The sequence below is a fragment of the Anolis carolinensis genome, unplaced genomic scaffold (assembly GCF_035594765.1).
Source record: "Anolis carolinensis isolate JA03-04 unplaced genomic scaffold, rAnoCar3.1.pri scaffold_14, whole genome shotgun sequence".
NCBI classification, from domain to species: Eukaryota; Metazoa; Chordata; class Lepidosauria; order Squamata; family Dactyloidae; genus Anolis; species Anolis carolinensis.
The window spans coordinates 16,285,028-16,302,501 of NW_026943825.1; the positions used below are offsets into that span (position 1 = coordinate 16,285,028).

The following is a 17,474-nucleotide window of genomic DNA, read 5'->3' on the forward strand; positions in this document are numbered from 1 at the left end:
GGTGGGCAGCGGGGAAGGGAAGTGCAGGGTGGTCAGGTCCGGCAGGGAGCCCCCCGTGTTCAGAGGGGCCGGGAGCAGCGGCAGCGGGGGAGGCTGGTCTGGGGACGGGAAGATGCTGAGAGAGACAGACAGACAGACAGACATCCATCAACATTCTCCCAGGAGGAGAGCCAAACAGATATGCCTCTCTGTCCATGGATCTGCCTGCCTGTCTATAAATCTATCTATCTGGATGTTTCGGCAGGCCTTCGGAGATAGTCATTAATTAATCAGCCCCAGTGGGTTTTTAATAATTTATCCTGTTTTTATTACGGTCTTACCATTTATGTGTTTTAAATGAAATTTTTATCTTGTATTGTTGTTTATATTGATATATTGTATTATTATCTATTATATATATAAAAGAGTAATGGCATCAGGGCAGCGGACAAAACAACAAAACTACAGGCCCCCCAACCTCGAAATTTGACAACACAACCCATAATCCATGCCTCCAGGTTGATACAACAAAAAGAAAAGAAAAACAAAGTCCTAATTAGAGAGAGAGGAATAATTGTTTTTATCCAATTGCTGCCAGTTAGAAGGCTAAGCCAGTTTGAGAACAAGCTCTGCCCACTTGGTCTCCTAGCAACCCAATAAAAAAATAAATAAAAAACACTAAAAATTGATACAATAAGATACTATAATAACAGAAAATAACTAAAAATAATACAAGAAAATAATAAAATATAATAAATAAAAATATAACTTACAATAAAATTAATTAAAAAAATGCAAATAACGTCAAATAAAAATTACACAACAATTTTTAACCAATACCACCACCACTTTGCCACAGCAACGCGTGGCCGGGCACAGCTAGTCTTTTTATATTGTGATTATATTGTGTTGCTTATATTTTGTTCTTATGTTGTTTGGGCCACTGCCCCATGTAAGCCGCCGCGAGTCCCCGTGGGGAGATGGTGGCGGGATATAAAGTTTTATTATTATTATTATTATTATTATTATTATTATTATTATTATCCAGTTATAGATAAATCATGTCTGCCTGTCTGTCCATACATCTATCTGTCTGTTCTATGAATCTGTCTATCTATACAGCTATAGCAAAATCATGTCCATCTAGGCATCTGTCTAGCTATACATCTATTTTTTCTATCTGTCTATGCATCTATCAATCCATACATCTGTCTATGCATCTCTTTATCTTTCTTTACATCTATCTATGCATCTATCTGTCTGTTCTATGAATCCTTCTATCTATACAGCTATAGCAAAATCATGTCCGTCTAGGCATCTGTCTAGCGATACATCTATTTTTTCTATCTGTCTATGCATCTCTTTATCTTTCTTTACATCTATCTATGCATCTATCTGTCTGTTCTATGAATCTGTCTATCTATACAGCTACAGATAAATCATGTCGGTCTATGCATCGGTCTAGATATACATCTAATTTTTCTATTTATGCAGGAGCCCTCGGTGGCCTAGGGGATAAAAGCCTCGTGACTTGAAGGTTGGGTTGCTGACCTGAAGGCTGCCAGGTTCGAATCCCACCTGGGGAGAGCGTGGATGAGCTCCCTCTATCAGCTCCAGCTCCATGCGGGGACATGAGAGAAGCCTCCCACAAGGATGATAAAACATCAAAACATCCGGGCAATGTCCCCTGGGCAACGTCCTTGCAGACGGCCAATTCTCTCACTCCAGAAACAACTCCAGTTGTTCCTGACACACACACACACACACAAATCAGTCTATGCATCTATCTATCCATACATCTATCTGTCTATGCATCTATTTATCTTTCTTTACATATATTACCGTCTATCTATGCATCTATCTGTCTGTTCTATGAATCCTTCTATCTATACAGCTATAGCTAAATCATGTCTGTCTATGCATCTGTCTAGCTATACATCTATTTTTTCTATCTGTCTATGCATCTATCTATCCATACATCCATCTGTCTATGTATCTATTTATCTTTCCTTACATCTATCTATGCATCTGTCATTTCTATTTATACAGCTATCTATCTATGCCTCCTGCCAACCTAGCAGTTCAAAAACATGCCAATGTGAGTAGATCAATAGATACCGCTCCGGCGGGAAGGTAACGGCACTCCATGCAGTCCTGCCAGTGGCCACATGACTTTGGAGGTGTCTATGGACAACGCCGGCTCTTTGGCTTAGAAATAGAGATGAGCACCAACCCCCAGAGTTGGATACGACTGGACTTAACGTCACGGGAAAACCTTTACCTACTTATCTATCTATGCATCTATCTTTCTGTCTCTCCATCTGTCTATGCATCTATTTATCTTTCTTTACATATATTACCGTCTATCTATGCATTTATCTGTCTGTTCTATGAATCCTTCTATCTATACAGCTATAGCTAAATCATGTCTGTCTATGCATCTGTCTAGCTATACATCTATTTTTTCTATCTGTCTATGCATCTATCTATCCATACATCCATCTGTCTATGTATCTATTTATCTTTCCTTACATCTATCTATGCATCTGTCATTTCTATTTATACAGCTATCTATCTATGCCTCCTGCCAACCTAGCAGTTCAAAAACATGCCAATGTGAGTAGATCAATAGATACCGCTCCGGCGGGAAGGTAACGGCACTCCATGCAGTCCTGCCAGTGGCCACATGACTTTGGAGGTGTCTATGGACAACGCCGGCTCTTTGGCTTAGAAATAGAGATGAGCACCAACCCCCAGAGTTGGATACGACTGGACTTAACGTCACGGGAAAACCTTTACCTACTTATCTATCTATGCATCTATCTTTCTGTCTCTCCATCTGTCTATGCATCTATTTATCTTTCTTTACATATATTACCGTCTATCTATGCATCTATCTGTCTGTTCTATGAATCCTTCTATCTAACAGCTATAGCTAAATCATGTCTGTCTATGCATCTGTCTAGCTATACATCTATTTTTTCTATCTGTCTATGCATCTATTTATCTTTCTTTACATCTATCTATGCATCTGTCATTTCTATTTATACAGCTATCTATCTATGCATCTATCTTTCTGTCTCTCCCTCTATCTATGCATCTATTTATCTTTCTTTACATATACAGTAGAGTCTCACTTATCCAACATAAACGGGCCGGCAGAATGTTGGATAAATGAATATGCTGGATAATAAGGAGGGATTAAGGAGAAGCCTATTAAACATCAAATTAGGTAATGATTTTACAAATTAAGCACCAAAGCATCAGAAAAAGCAGTTCAATATGCAGTAATGTTATGTTTTAATTACTGTATTTACGAATTTAGCACCAAAATATCATGATATATTGAAAACATTGATTACAAAAATGACTTGAATAATCCAGAAGCTTGGATAAGCGAGTGTTGGATAAGTGAGACTCTACTGTATATATATCTGTCTATCTGTCTGTGCATCTATCCTTTATATCTATCAATTATCATCTATCTATCTATCTATCTGTAATCTAACAATCTGTGTGTCTGTCTATGCACCTATGTTTGTCTATGCATGTTTGTCATTCTATCTATGCAGCTATCTGTCTATCTATTATCATCTCTCTATTCATGCATCAGTCTATCTATGCATCTAAATCTATCTATCTATCTATCTATCTATCTATCTATCTATCTATCTATCTATCTATGCAGCTATCTGTCTGTTCCAAAGGGATTCAAGAGACAAAGGAGCAGATGCTTCAGGAGCGTCAAAAGCCCTGGCAGATCCCGGTTCCGGCCCCGATACTCACTGGATCCCGGGCACCTCGCAGGACCTTGGGCGAGAGGAAGACGAGGAGAGCTGGAGGAGAGGCGGAAGGAGAGAAAGGAGGGAGGGATGAATGAATGAATGCCTCCCAAGGAGCACAGCGGTCCCGGGAGGGAGGGAGGCGGGAAGCGTGTTCCCTGGGTGTGAATAGGAAGGTCCGTCGTGGGCTTACCTTCTTGGTGTCCCAGGGCTTGAGCAGCTGCTTGCCTTCGTCCAGGAAGCTCTCTTCGATGGAAGGCACTTGGAAAAGAAACACTGCAGAGAAGAGAAGAGAAGAGAAGAGAAGAAGGAAGGGGGTCAGTGGGGGGGGGGGGGGGGAGGAAAGAAGGAAGAGAAGAAAGAAGAGAAGAAAGAAGAGAAGGAGGAAGGACGGAAAGAAAGAAGGAAGTGAAGGAAGAGAAGGAGGAAGGTAGGAAAGAAAGGAGGAAGAGAAGGAGGGGAGAAAAGAAGGGAAGAAGAGAGGGAGGAAAGAAAGGGAAGGAGGAAGGGAGGAAGAGAAGAAGGAAGAGAGGAAAGAAGGGAGGAAAGGAGTGAGGAAGAGAGAAAGGGAGGAATAAAAGAAGAAAGAGAGGAAGGAAGGAAGGAAGGAAGGAAGGAAGGGAAGGAAGAAGAGAGGAAAGAAGAGAAGGAGGAAGGACGGAAAGAAAGGAGGAAGTGAAGGAAGAGAAGGAGGAAGGTAGGAAAGAAAGGAGGAAGAGAAGGAGGGGAGAAAAGAAGGGAAGAAGAGAGGGAGGAAAGAAAGAGAAGGAGGAAGGGAGGAAGAGAAGAAGGAAAAGAGGAAAGAAGGGAGAAAAGGAGTGAGGAAGAGAGAAAGGGAGGAATAAAAGAAGAAAGAGAGGAAGGAAGGAAGGAAGGAAGGAAGGAAGGAAGGAAGGAAGGAAGGAAGGAAGGAAGGAAGGAAGGGAAGGAAGAAGAGAGGAAAGAAGAGAAGGAGGAAGGACGGAAGGTAGGAAAGAAAGGAAGAAGAGAAGAAGGGAGGAAAAGGAGAGAGGAAAGAAGAGAAGGAGGAAGTCAAGAAGAAAGAAGGAAGAGAGGAAGGGAGGGAGGAAGAGAAGGAGGGAGGAAGGAAAGGAGGGAGGAAGAGAGGAAAAAAGAGAAGGAGGGGAGAAAAGAAGGGAAGAAGAGAGGGAGGAAAGAAAGGGAAGGAGGAAGGGAGGAAGAGAAGAAGGAAGAGAGGAAAAAAGGGAGGAAGGGAGTGAGGAAGAGAGAAAGGGAGGAAGAAAAGAAGAAAGAGAGGAAGGAAGGAAGGAAGGAAGGAAGGAAGGAAGGAAGGAAGGAAGGAAGGAAGGAAGGGAGGGAAGAAAGAAGAGAGGAAAGAAGAGAAGGAAGAAGGTCGGAAGGTAGGAAAGAAGGTCTCCATCTTGTCTCCTTGCTCCAGCTGAAGGCCCCTCCTACCAGTAACATGCTTTGTGTGTGTGTGTGTGTGTGTGTGTGTGTGTGTTTGTGTATGTATATATATATATATATATATGTGTGTGTGTGTGTGTGTGTGTGTGTGTGTGTGTGTATACACATGCACACACGCGCACACACGCACACATGAATATATATAATATTAATATTAATAATAATATTATGTTGTAATACAATGTAATAATAATTATAATTCACTATTATAATTGTATATTTATATTACAGTAGAGTCTCACTTATCCAAGCTAAACGGGCCAGCAGAAGCTTGGATAAGCGAATATCTTGGATTATAAGGACTGATCAAGGAAAAGCCTATGAAACATCAAATTAGGTTATGATTTTACAAATTAAGCACCAAAACTTCATGTTATACAACAAATTTGACAGAAAAAGTAGTTCAATACGCAGTAATGTTATGTTGTAATTACTGTATTTATGAATTTAGTACCAAAATATCACGATATATTGGAAACATTGACTACAAAAATGGCTTGGATTAACCAGAGGCTTGGATAAGCAAGTCTTGGATTAGTGAGACTCTACTGTACATGCAATATTACTAATAATATTGCAATATATTTGTATAATATATTGTATGTATATATACTTGTAAACCGCCATGAGTCCCCTTCGGGGTGAGAAGGGCGGTATATAAATGTCGCAAATAAATAAATAAAGGGAGAAGAGAAGAAGGGAGGAAAAGGAGAGAGGAAAGAAGAGAAGAAGGAAGGCAAGAAGAGAGGAAAGAAGTCAGGAAGAGAGGGAGGAAGAGAAGGAGGAAGGTCAGAAGGTAGGAAAGAAAGAAGAGAAGGAGGAAGAGAAGAAGGGAGGAAAAGAAGAAAAGAGGAAAGAAGAGGAGAAGGAAGGCAAGAAGAGAGGAAAGAAGTCAGGAAGAGAGGGAGGAAGGAAGGTCAGAAGGTAGGAAAGAAAGAAGAGAAGGAGGAAGAGAAGAAGGGAGGAAAAGAAGAAAAGAGGAAAGAAGAGGAGAAGGAAGGCAAGAAGAGAGGAAAGAAGTCAGGAAGAGAGGGAGGAAGGGAGGGAGGAAGGTCAGAAGGTAGGAAAGAAAGAAGAGAAGGAGGAAGAGAAGAAGGGAGGAAAAGAAGAAAAGAGGAAAGAAGAGGAGAAGGAAGGCAAGAAGGGAGGAAGGGAGGGAGGAAGGGAAGGAGGAAGGTCAGAAGGTAGGAAAGAAAGAAGAGAAGGAGGAAGAGAAGAAGGGAGGAAAAGAAGAAAAGAGGAAAGAGGAGAAGGAAGGCAAGAAGGGAGGAAGGGAGGGAGGAAGGGAAGGAGGAAGGTCAGAAGGTAGGAAAGAAAGAAGAGAAGGAGGAAGAGAAGAAGGGAGGAAAAGAAGAAAAGAGGAAAGAAGAGGAGAAGGGAGGAAGGGAGGGAGGAAGAGAAGGAGGAAGAGCGGGAGGAAGAGAGGAAAGAAAGGAAGAAAAGAAGGAAGAGAGGGAGGAAGGCTCCAGATGCCAAGTTACCTTTGCTGTCCATGTCATTCTCCAGGTAGCCTAAAATAGAAGACAGCGATGAGTCCAGAAAAATTCACGGAGCCAACTTGGGCCCTCTAGGTGTTTTGGACTCTAACTCCCATCATTCCTAACCGCCTACTGCAGCCTCAGGCCCTTTCCTTTTCCCCCTCAGCCGCTTAAGCGGCTGAGGGGGAAAAGGAAAGGGCCTGAGGCTGCAGTAGGCGGTTAGGAATGATGGGAGTTGGAGTCCAAAACACCTGGAGAGCCCAAGTCGGCTCAGGCCTGATAGAAACCCATTGGAGGGGGAAATGGGCCTTGCAGTCGTGACGCACCTGCCTTGCGGTGGGGAGGGGGCCCTCCCTGGGAGGCGGCCAGGTAGGGGTCCTGCGGGTTGGGGTTCATGACGCTCGTGTGGAGGGCCGAGTCCGAGTTGGTTCTGGAGGCAGATCAAGGCGGGAGAGAAACAAGCAGAACAAACATAAACATAAGCAGAAGATACTCTCCAAAGTCGTGTAGATTTGTCACTCCAAGGGCCACGAAAACTACGCTAGAAGCAGAGTAATAATTCAATTACTACTACTATTAATAACAATAATAATATATTTCCCATTCATATACATTTGTAACTCCAAAGGCCACGAAAACCACCCTACATGCAGAATAATAATTCAATTACTACTACTACTACTACTATTAATAATAATATGTAATATGTAAATATTACATAATATTTAATATTACATAATACAGAATATGTAAAGCAAAGTGAAGAACCTGCTTTGATTGAAGTCAGAAATCAGAAACTAACAATAATAATATATTTCCCATTCATATACATTTGTAACTCCAAAGGCCACGAAAACCACCCTACATGCAGAATAATAATTCAATTACTACTACTACTACTACTACTACTATTAATAATAATATGTAATATGTAAATATTACATAATATTTAATATTACATAATACAGAATATGTAAAGCAAAGTGAAGAACCTGCTTTGATTGAAGTCAGAAATTCAGAAACTAACAATAATAATATATTTCCCATTCATATACATTTGTAACTCCAAAGGCCACGAAAACCACCCTACATGCAGAATAATAATTCAATTACTACTACTATTAATAATAATATGTAATATGTAAATATTACATAATATTTAATATTACATAATACAGAATATGTAAAGCAAAGTGAAGAACCTGCTTTGATTGAAGTCAGAAATCAGAAACTCCTCAAAGCAAAGCAAAGAAAACCGCACTACAAACTAGAGCAGAATCAGTACAAGAAAACCGCACTACAAACTAGAGCTGACAGCTGGCACAACAAAACATTGCATGGAAAGTTCCTTGACAAAATTGAAGGAAAAGCTGATAAGGAGAAGACCTGGCTCTGGCTCACGAATGGGACCCTGAAGAGGAGATGATCCATGGTTTCGTCGGTTTCCTTGCACAGTCTGCATTTTGGGTCATCAGCTGATTTTTCGATCTTGGCCTGAATTGCCTTTGTCCTGATGTCTTGCTCCTGGGCTGCAAGGATCAGGCCTTCTGTCTCCTTCTTCAGGGTCCCATTTTGAACCAGAGCCAGGTCATCTCCTTATCAGTTTTTCCTTCAACTTTGTCAAGGAACTTTCCATGCAATATTTTGTTGTGGCAGCTGTCAGCTCTAGTTTGTAGTGCGGTTTTCTTGTACTGATATAATAATAATAATAATAATAATAATAATAATAATAATAATAATAATTATTATTATTATTATTATTATTAGGCCTTTGCATGCCAGCCAACCTCTGACCCCTTGGCCATTGAATGCCACTGAATGCCAGAGGGGAGGAGTGTCCCTTGTGCGCATAGGGCTCACCTGTTGAGCGCCGACGGCAGGCGGAAGAGGTGTCCCTTCTCGGCGGGGAATCCGCCCCACGGCCCGGCCCTGCGCACAAGGCACAAAGGGGAAAGGTTACTTGATATGGCAGTGCGTTTGATTGATCAGGACTAGCAGCTTGGAAGCAGAAATGGAGAGTGAGGATTGGGGGACAAGAGGGGCCCAGAGGCCTTGGGAGGGATGCAGCGCCTGTGTACTTTTCTGTCCTCTGTGTATACAACAAACGTCAAAGTATCTGTCTATTTTTCAGTCTATGCATCTAGTTAGGCATCTCTCTCACACTATCTATGCATCTATCTATCTATCTATCTATCTATCTATCTATCTATCTATCTATCTATCTATCTATGCATCCGTCTGTCTAGGCATCTAGCTATGTAGCTATAATCTATCTATCTGTATACGTCTATCTCTCTATCCAGCTATCTATGCATCTGTCTGTCTGTCTGTCTGTCTGTCTGTCTGTCTATCTATCTATCTATCTATCTATCTATCTATCTATCTATCTATCTATCTATCTATCTATCTATCTATGCATCCGTCTGTCTAGGCATCTAGCTATGTAGCTATAATCTATCTATCTGTATACGTCTATCTCTCTATCCAGCTATCTATGCATCTATCTGTCTATCTATCTATCTATCAACAGCTCTATCTATCTATCAATCAACACTCTATCCATCTATCTATCATCTATCAATCAATCAATCAATCAACAGCTCTATCTATCTATCTATCTATTTATCTATCTATGTATCCGTCTGTCTATGCATCTAGCTATGTATCTATCGTTATTTCTTTCTATCTATCTAACCTATCTGTCTATCTACCTATCGTTATGAAGATGATAGTAATAATAATAATAATAATAATAATAATAATAATAATATAGAAGCATAGAGGAATGCGTGGCCGGGCACAGCTAGTAAGATTATAAATGGGTAATATAGCTGTGTGGAAGGGCCTTGAGTCTACACTGCCATATAATCCAGTTAAAATCGGATAATCTGTATCTTATAGGCAGTGTGGAAGAGGCCTAAGTGAGGCCTAACTCTGCCTGTCCCCTGGGCTGAGTGGGTTGCTAGGATACCAAGTGGGTGGAGCTTAGCCTTCTAACTGGCAGCAATTGGATAAAAACAATTATTCCTTTCCCTCTAATTAGGACTTTATTTTTCTTTTCTTTTTGTTGAATGAACATAGAGGCATGGATGAGGGGCTGTGTTGTCAAATTTCGAGGTTGGGGGGCCTGTAGTTTTGTTGTTTTGCCCGGTGCCCTGATTCCATCACTCTTTTATATATATAGATGTAATTTTTTTGGAAATATTCAAAAAAAATAATGCAATATTTTGGAAATATTCAGCCAGAGTGTTTCTGAAGGTTTAATACAAACGAATGAGTAAGGCAAAGCCGTGTTTTGGGTGCCTTACCTCCTCCAGCTGGGCTCTGCGGGGGGCGAGAGATAGGCAGGGCTGTAGGGAGAGCTGTCGATGTGAGCAAAGGGTTAAGGAAGGGAGACGTCGTTTGGAGGGAGCCCGGCCCCCCTCCGCAGATGGGTTTCCTTCCTTCCTTCCTTCCTTCCCCTAATGAGCTTTAATCCCCGGAGGGAGCAAGTGCATGAGGGACGGAGAGACAGAGAGGGGGGGAGGGAGGGCAGGGCAAAGGATATCTGGCGCATGTAGCGGCGCAGCGGGGACACCATGCGCCGGGGGTCTCGCTGGACCTGCTTGACCAGGCGGTGGTGCCGGGCGCCCCCACGCATGGGGTCCAGGGGCGAGTGCAGCGGGCTCTGCAAAGGAGGAAGAGGAGGGGGCACAGAGAGGGAGCGGGTCAGACAACACAAAAACAAGTTGCATATGTCATCATCATCAAGTTTGCAGACGACACAAAACTGGGAGGGATAGCTAACACTCCAGAAGACAGGAGCAGAATTCAAAACGATCTTGACAGACTAGAGAGATGGGCCGAAACTAACAAAATGAAGTTCAACAGGGACAAATGCAAGATACTTCACTTCGGCAGAAAAAATGGAAATCAAAGATACAGAATGGGGGACGATGCCTGGCTTGACAGCAGTGTGTGCGAAAAAGACCTTGGAGTCCTCGTGGGGAAGAAGTTAAACATGAGCCAACAATGTGATGCAGCAGCTAAAAAAGCCAACGGGATTCTGTCCTGCATCAATAGGGGAATAGCGTCTAGATCCAGGGAAGTCCTGCTCCCCCTTATTCTATTCTGCCTTGGTCAGACCACACCTGGAATCACACTGTGTCCAGTTTTGGGCACCGCAGATGAAGGGAGATGTTGACAAGCTGGAAAGCGTCCAGAGGAGGGCGACTAAAATGATTAAGGGTCTGGAGAACAAGCCCTATGAGGAGCGGCTTAAAGAGCTGGGCATGTTTAGCCTGCAGAAGAGAAGGCTGAGAGGAGACATGAGAGCCATGTACAAATACGTGAAGGGAAGTCATAGGGAAGAGGGAGCAAGCTTGTTTTCTGCTGCCCTGCAGACTAGGACACGGAACAATGGCTTCAAACTACAGGAAAGGAGATTCCACCTGAACATCAGGAAGAACTTCCTCACTGTGAGAAGGGCTGTTCGGCAGTGGAACTCTCTCCCCGGGGCTGTGGTGGAGGCTCCTTCCTTGGAGGCTTTTAAGCAGAGGCTGGATGGCCATCTGTCGGGGGTGCTTTGAATGCGATTTCCTGCTTCTTAGCAGGGGGTTGGACTAGATGGCCCATGTGGTCTCTTCCAACTCTACTATTCTATGATTCTATGATTCTATGATTCTATGAAAACAACTGGTCTATGTACTATATTGTACTACCGTGTTTCCCCAAAAATAAGACAGTGTCTTATACAGTAGAGCAGGGGTCCTCAAACTTTTAAAGCAAAGGGCCGGTCCACAGTCTTTCAGACTGTGGAGGGGCCAAATTATCATTTGGGGGGAAAAACGGACAAATTCCTATGCACACTGCACATGTCTTATTTGTAGTGCAAAACAACAACAATGAAAGAACAATACAATATTTAAAGATGAAAACAATTATAACCAGCATAAACCTATCAGGATTTCAATGGGAAGTGTGGGCCTGCTTCTGGCCAATGAGATAGTCAAGTGAATTAGGATTGTTGTTGTTGTGTGCCTTCAAGTCATTTCAGACTTTGGGCGAGCCTAAGTCTAAAATTATTTATTTATTCATTTATTTATTTATTACATTTATATCCCACCCTTCTCACCCTGAAGGGGACTCAGAGCAGCTGTATGTACATACAATATGTATTATATTATTAGCATAGCACAATATTAGCATTATATATTACTATATTGAACGATACCACTATACTGTAATATTATATGTAATATATAACATATAATTAATATTATTATATGGAATTATTATTAATATTATGTTGTATAACATATTATTGTCAATATTATATGTATATATACAATATATTATATTATTAAAATGATATAAAAATATTATATTATAAAACTGAAGGCAGGGACCAGGTAAATGACCTTGGAGGGCTGCATCCAGCCTCCAGGCCTTAGTTTGGGGATCCCTGCACTATACTGTAATATCATATGTAATATATAACATATAATTAATATTATTATATGGTATTAGTATTATATTGTATAACATTATAATATTATTATCAATATTATATGTAAATACAATATATTATTAAAATGATATAAAAATATTATATTATAAAACTGAGGGCGGGGGCCAGGTAAATGACCTTGGAGGGCCGCATCCGGCCACCGGGCCTTAGTTTGGGGACCCCTGCAGTAGAGTCTCACTTATCCAACACTCACTTATCCAACATTCTGGATTATCCAATGCATTTTTGTAGTCAATGTTTTCAATACATCGTGATAATTTGGTGCTAAATTCGTAAATACAGTAATTACTACATAGCATTGCTATGTATTGAACTATTTTCTTTAAAATTTGTTGTATAACATGATGTTATACAGTTATACTACTGTACAGTAGTTGTCATCACAAACCAGCATAACCAGACAAACTGTGAATCCTATCAAGAATGTCTTGTTACTACCATTATTTACATGTACAACAATCTATGGTACATACATTTATTGATCCTGCATGCTCTGGTATTATGTTTGGCGGGCATGCTTCCAAACAAAAACTTTGGTAGGCCTTACTTTCAGGGGAGGCCTTATATTTAGCAATTCAGCAAAACCTCTACTAAGTCTTATTTTTGGGGGATGTCTTATTTTCGGGGAAACAGGGTAGGTACTTCACTTTATTTCTTAATTATTCACTCTCCACCAGAGTGCTCCGAGCGACTTACAATTTAAAGTATCATTCCACAATATAAAAACATTCAACCTAAAAACATTCAACAGTGACTATTTGGCAGATTAGATCTGATTATTTAAATGCACAACCAAACAGCCAAATCTTGAGCGCTTTTCCAAAAGGTCGCAACTCCGACATTGCTCTAACCTATGGAGGCAATGAGTTCCACAGAATTGGAGCAGAGGCCGAAAAGCCTTCTACCGTGTTTCCCCGAAAATAAGACAGTGTCTTATGTTAATTTTTGCTCCCAAAGATGCTCTAGGTCTTATTTTCAGGGGATGTCTTATTTTTCCATGAAGAAGAATTCACATTTATTGTTGAACAAAAAAAAAATGAACATTTATTATATACTGTACAGTAGTTGTCATCACAAACCAGCATAACCAGACAAACAGTGAATCCTATCAATAATTTCTTGTTACTACCATTATTTCCATGTACAACACTCTATGGTACGTACATTGACCGATCCTGCATGCTCTGGTGTTCTGTTCGTTGGGCATGCTTCCAAACAAAACCTTTGCTAGGTCTTACTTTCAGGGGAGGCCTTATATTTAGCAATTCAGCAAAACTTCTACTAGGTCTTATTTTCTGGGGATGTCTTATTTTAGGGGAAACAGGGTAGGTGTACCTCCCTAGGGCCCGGTACGTGTAGGAGATTTTCCTGGGAGGATCGAGGTGACCACTGACGGTCCTTTTCTCCCTTCCTTCCCCTTCTTTCTTTCTTTCTTTCTTTCTTTCTTTCTTTTCTCCCTCCCTCTCTTTTCTCCTTCTGTCTCTCCCTCCCTCTTCCTTCCTTCTCTCCTTCCTTCTTTCCTTCTCTCCTTTCTTTTTTCCTCATTCCTTCCTTCTCTCATTCCTTCTTTCCATCCTTCCTTCCTTCCCTTTCTCCTTCTCTCATTCCTTCCTTCACTCCTTTCTTCTTTTTCTCCTTCTTTCCTCCCTTTCTTCCTTTCCTCCTTCTTTCCACCCTCCCTTTCTTCTCTCCTTCTCTTTCCCTCACTCCTTCCACTTCCTTCCTCCTCTCCTTTCTTTCTTCCCTCCTCCTTCTTTCTTCATATTCTTCCTCCTCCCCTCTTTCCTTCCTTTATGGATCCCTCCACTCTTCGTTTCCTACCTACCTACATTCCTTCTTTCTTTTTCCTACTTCCTTTTCTTTCTCTTTTTCTTTCTTTCTTTCTCCTCCCTTCCCTGTATGATTATTATTCCTTCTCTCCTTCCTTCCTTCTCTGTATTCCTTCTTTTTTCCTCCCTTTCTTCCTTCTCTCCTTCCTTTCTCCCTTGCGTCCTTCTCTCCTTCCTTCCTTTCTTCCTTCCGCCTTCTCTACTTCTAATATAATAATCATTATTACTATTAGAGTGGCTTGACATACAAGCATCAGCATACAACTGAAAACAGACCAATGTGCAAACATTAAAACCGGACTAAATATAAGCAGACCCTGGGAGTCGTAGTTCCGCAAGGTGCGCAGCCTCACCTGGAACTCGGGGGCGCCGCTCCCGATCTGGTTGACGTTGGGCAGGGATCCCCCGTAGCAGTAGGGCCCGCGGCCATGGGCCAAGCGCAGCTTCTGGGCCTGCAGCTGGAGCAAGAAAGCGGTCAGTAGAGGTCAGCAGGGGTCAAGAGTCAGCAAAGGAAGGGCCTCACCTGCCCCAGGTGAGCTTGGCCTCGTCCGCAAGGCTTTTTCTCGCGTTTGGGGGCAACAACACAACCCTTGACCCCAATAATAATAATAATAATAATAAAACTTTATTTATACCACGCCACCATCTCCCCACGGGGACTTGGGGCGGCTCACATGGGACAAGGCCCAACTAGCACCATTTACAAAAACAACAACATAAATACATTGAACAATAGAAAAAAATAAAACACAGTTAGACAATAAAACAAGAGTTAATACAGCAGTAATAATATCAATCAACCACCAAGTACAATTCAGTTGACTTCATTGGCGGAGGGACTGCAGCAGCAATATAAAAATAACATCATCAGTTAAAATACCAGAATAAAAGGGACTTAATAAAATTCAGGATAGAGTTATAATGTGAAGAGGGCAGGGACCCCATGGAAGTGGAGGAAGCACTGGAGGAAAAACAGTTATTATTATTATTGGTACTATTGAAGACATTATTATTATTATTACACGATGTAACACAATTTTTTGTTCTTTCTCCCACTCTGGACATTACTCCACATGTATATACTGTATATACTCGAGTATAAGTCTAGTTTTTCAGCCCTTTTTTTAAGACTGAAAAAAAAACCCCTCGGCTTATATTCGGGCGAGGGTCCTGGTTGGCTTATATTTGGGTCAGCTTATACTCGAGAATATATGGTACATTTATTATTTTTCTCTATTATTATTGGTATTATTACATTTATTATTTTACTCTATTATTGTTGTTACTGTTACATTTATTTTACTCTATTTTTATTATTACATTTATTATTTTACTACCTTTATAATTATTATTACATGTATTATTTTACTCTTAAAAGGATCCATAAGCACATTTACATTGAAGAAGATGAGAATCATGATTTGATCAGAGTTGGACAGTCTTATCTTAAATTTGAGCTTTATGTAAATATTCAAAAACATTGAACCTACTGATGCCTCAATTAATGTCATTATATTGGTATCTATTTTTATTTCTGAAATTTACCACCCTCGGCTTATACCGGAGTCAATGTTTTCCCAGTTTTTTTGTGGTAAAATTAGATGCCTCGGCTTATACTCGGTATCTTTTTTTTTTTTTTTTTGGTTTCAGGGTCGTGAAGATGGAGGTGTGCATGAGATTTGATGGCGCATTTATTGCAAGCCAAAAGCTGCTCTTGTTTGAATTTGTATTTCATGAGTGGATTTTAACTTGTATCTGAACTCTGTGTATCTGTCTTTTAATGGTGTTCAAACTCTTGTTTTAAAGACGTCGTGTCCTGCCTCAAGACACAGGGAGAGGCGGGTAATACATTATTATTATTATTATTATTATTATTATTGGGCAAAGCTTTGGCGCAACCTAATTTTAAACCGTCTCCGGGGAGCAAGCCTCTTTGCTTTTTTCCCAGGGAAAATGGGAACAAAAAGGGAGGGGAGAGCGGAGATTGCTTTTATCAGCCTGTCCTCTCTCTTCTCTAATGCCAACGGCTGGAAAATAATAACATTTCTCCAGATGGCCGCCACATTTCGCAGAGAAAAGTCACGGCCCAGGCATATCCCGCTTCAGCTCCCACTTAAAATTTTGACCCAGAAACAGCTTTCCTTGCCTTACTATTATTTATTTATTCAAGAAATTTATATCCCGTCCCTCTCACCCCAAATGGCACTCAGAGCAGCTTACAAGTTATATGTACATACAATATATTATACTATTAGCACAGCATAAAATATTAGCAATATACATTACTATATTGTACTATACCACTGTACTGTAACATTATTAGTAATATTACATGCAATACATAATATATAATATTACTATATTGTATTTGTATTGTATTACAATATTATGATCAATATTGCATGTACACACAATATATAATATTACAATAGCACGATATTAGCATTATATATTACTATATGGTTCTATACTGCAATATTATTAGGAAACCTACATGCAATGTATAATATACAATTATTATATTGAATTATTAGTACAGTAGTCTCTCACTTATCCAACGTTCTGGATTATCCAAGGCATTTTTGTAGTCAATGATTTCAATATATCGTGATATTTTGGTGCTAAATCCGTAAATACAGTAATTACTACATAGCAGTACTGCGTATTGAACTACTTTTTCCAGAACGTTGGATAAGCGAGTGTTGGATAAGTGAGACTCTACTGTATCTATTTTTATTTCTGAAATTTACCACTCTCGGCTATACAATACTATAATCGTATTGTATTATTAAATTCTTTTTGTTCGTGTATTAGTATATTATTATAACCGTACTGTTATTATTATTATTATTATTAAATAAGCAAATCAATCGATTAGCCAATCCCGTCCTGCTTGGCTATTTGTTTATGCCAGGGTTGAGTGGCCCCCTTTCGGCCACGCGAGGGAGGCGCATTCTCCCCCTTCCGGGCGCGGGAATGGTTCGCCCCGCGACCACCCCTGCTCTCCTCCTCGCAATGGTCCCTCCCACTCCGGGATTTGATCCAATCGGCGCCCGGCGGCCCACAACCCCTTTGCGCCCATTGGCGGCCTCCAACCCGGATGTCCCCGCCCCGGCTATATAAGGGCCCCTCACCGGAAGTGGGCCCCGCATTGCTGCTTGGCCCCCGCCGGGGTCGGATGGATAACGGAGCTCCTTTCTCGCTCGCTTACCCGTGTGGTGCCCAGCTCCATCATCACCTCCTCGAAGGCCGCCGTCTCCTCGGCCTGCCGCTGCTTCTGGAGCGCGATCTTCTCGCTGAATTTGCGAGGGTTGGAAGACGACGACGAGGAGGACGACGAGGCCGCGGGCGTCGCCATGGAGGCTGAAGGAGACGAAGCCGAAGAAGGAGAAGCCGCGCCAGCAGCGGCGGCGGCCCCGGAGCCCCCCGCCGCCGCCATCTTGGTCCTCCTCCTCCGCCTCAGAACCGC

The 17,474-nt window shown here is 41.3% G+C and overlaps 1 protein-coding gene across 1 annotated transcript in view; it reads right to left on the reverse strand.

The window, feature by feature from the left end:
• Positions 1–17,444, reverse strand: part of crtc2 (CREB regulated transcription coactivator 2) — a 31,727-nt gene extending 14,283 nt beyond the window's left edge. Inside the window, exons 1-10 of the mRNA XM_062964972.1 lie at positions 17,217–17,444; positions 14,359–14,463; positions 10,213–10,334; positions 9,976–10,035; positions 8,528–8,596; positions 6,994–7,097; positions 6,671–6,700; positions 3,955–4,037; positions 3,766–3,815; positions 1–115 (exon numbers count right to left, since the gene is read on the reverse strand). The exon at positions 1–115 is cut by the window's left edge and continues 151 nt beyond it. Coding sequence (XP_062821042.1) covers positions 1–115; positions 3,766–3,815; positions 3,955–4,037; positions 6,671–6,700; positions 6,994–7,097; positions 8,528–8,596; positions 9,976–10,035; positions 10,213–10,334; positions 14,359–14,463; positions 17,217–17,444 — 966 coding nt within the window. The remainder of the gene's footprint in view (positions 116–3,765; positions 3,816–3,954; positions 4,038–6,670; positions 6,701–6,993; positions 7,098–8,527; positions 8,597–9,975; positions 10,036–10,212; positions 10,335–14,358; positions 14,464–17,216) is intronic.
• Positions 17,445–17,474: the final 30 nt, after the last annotated feature.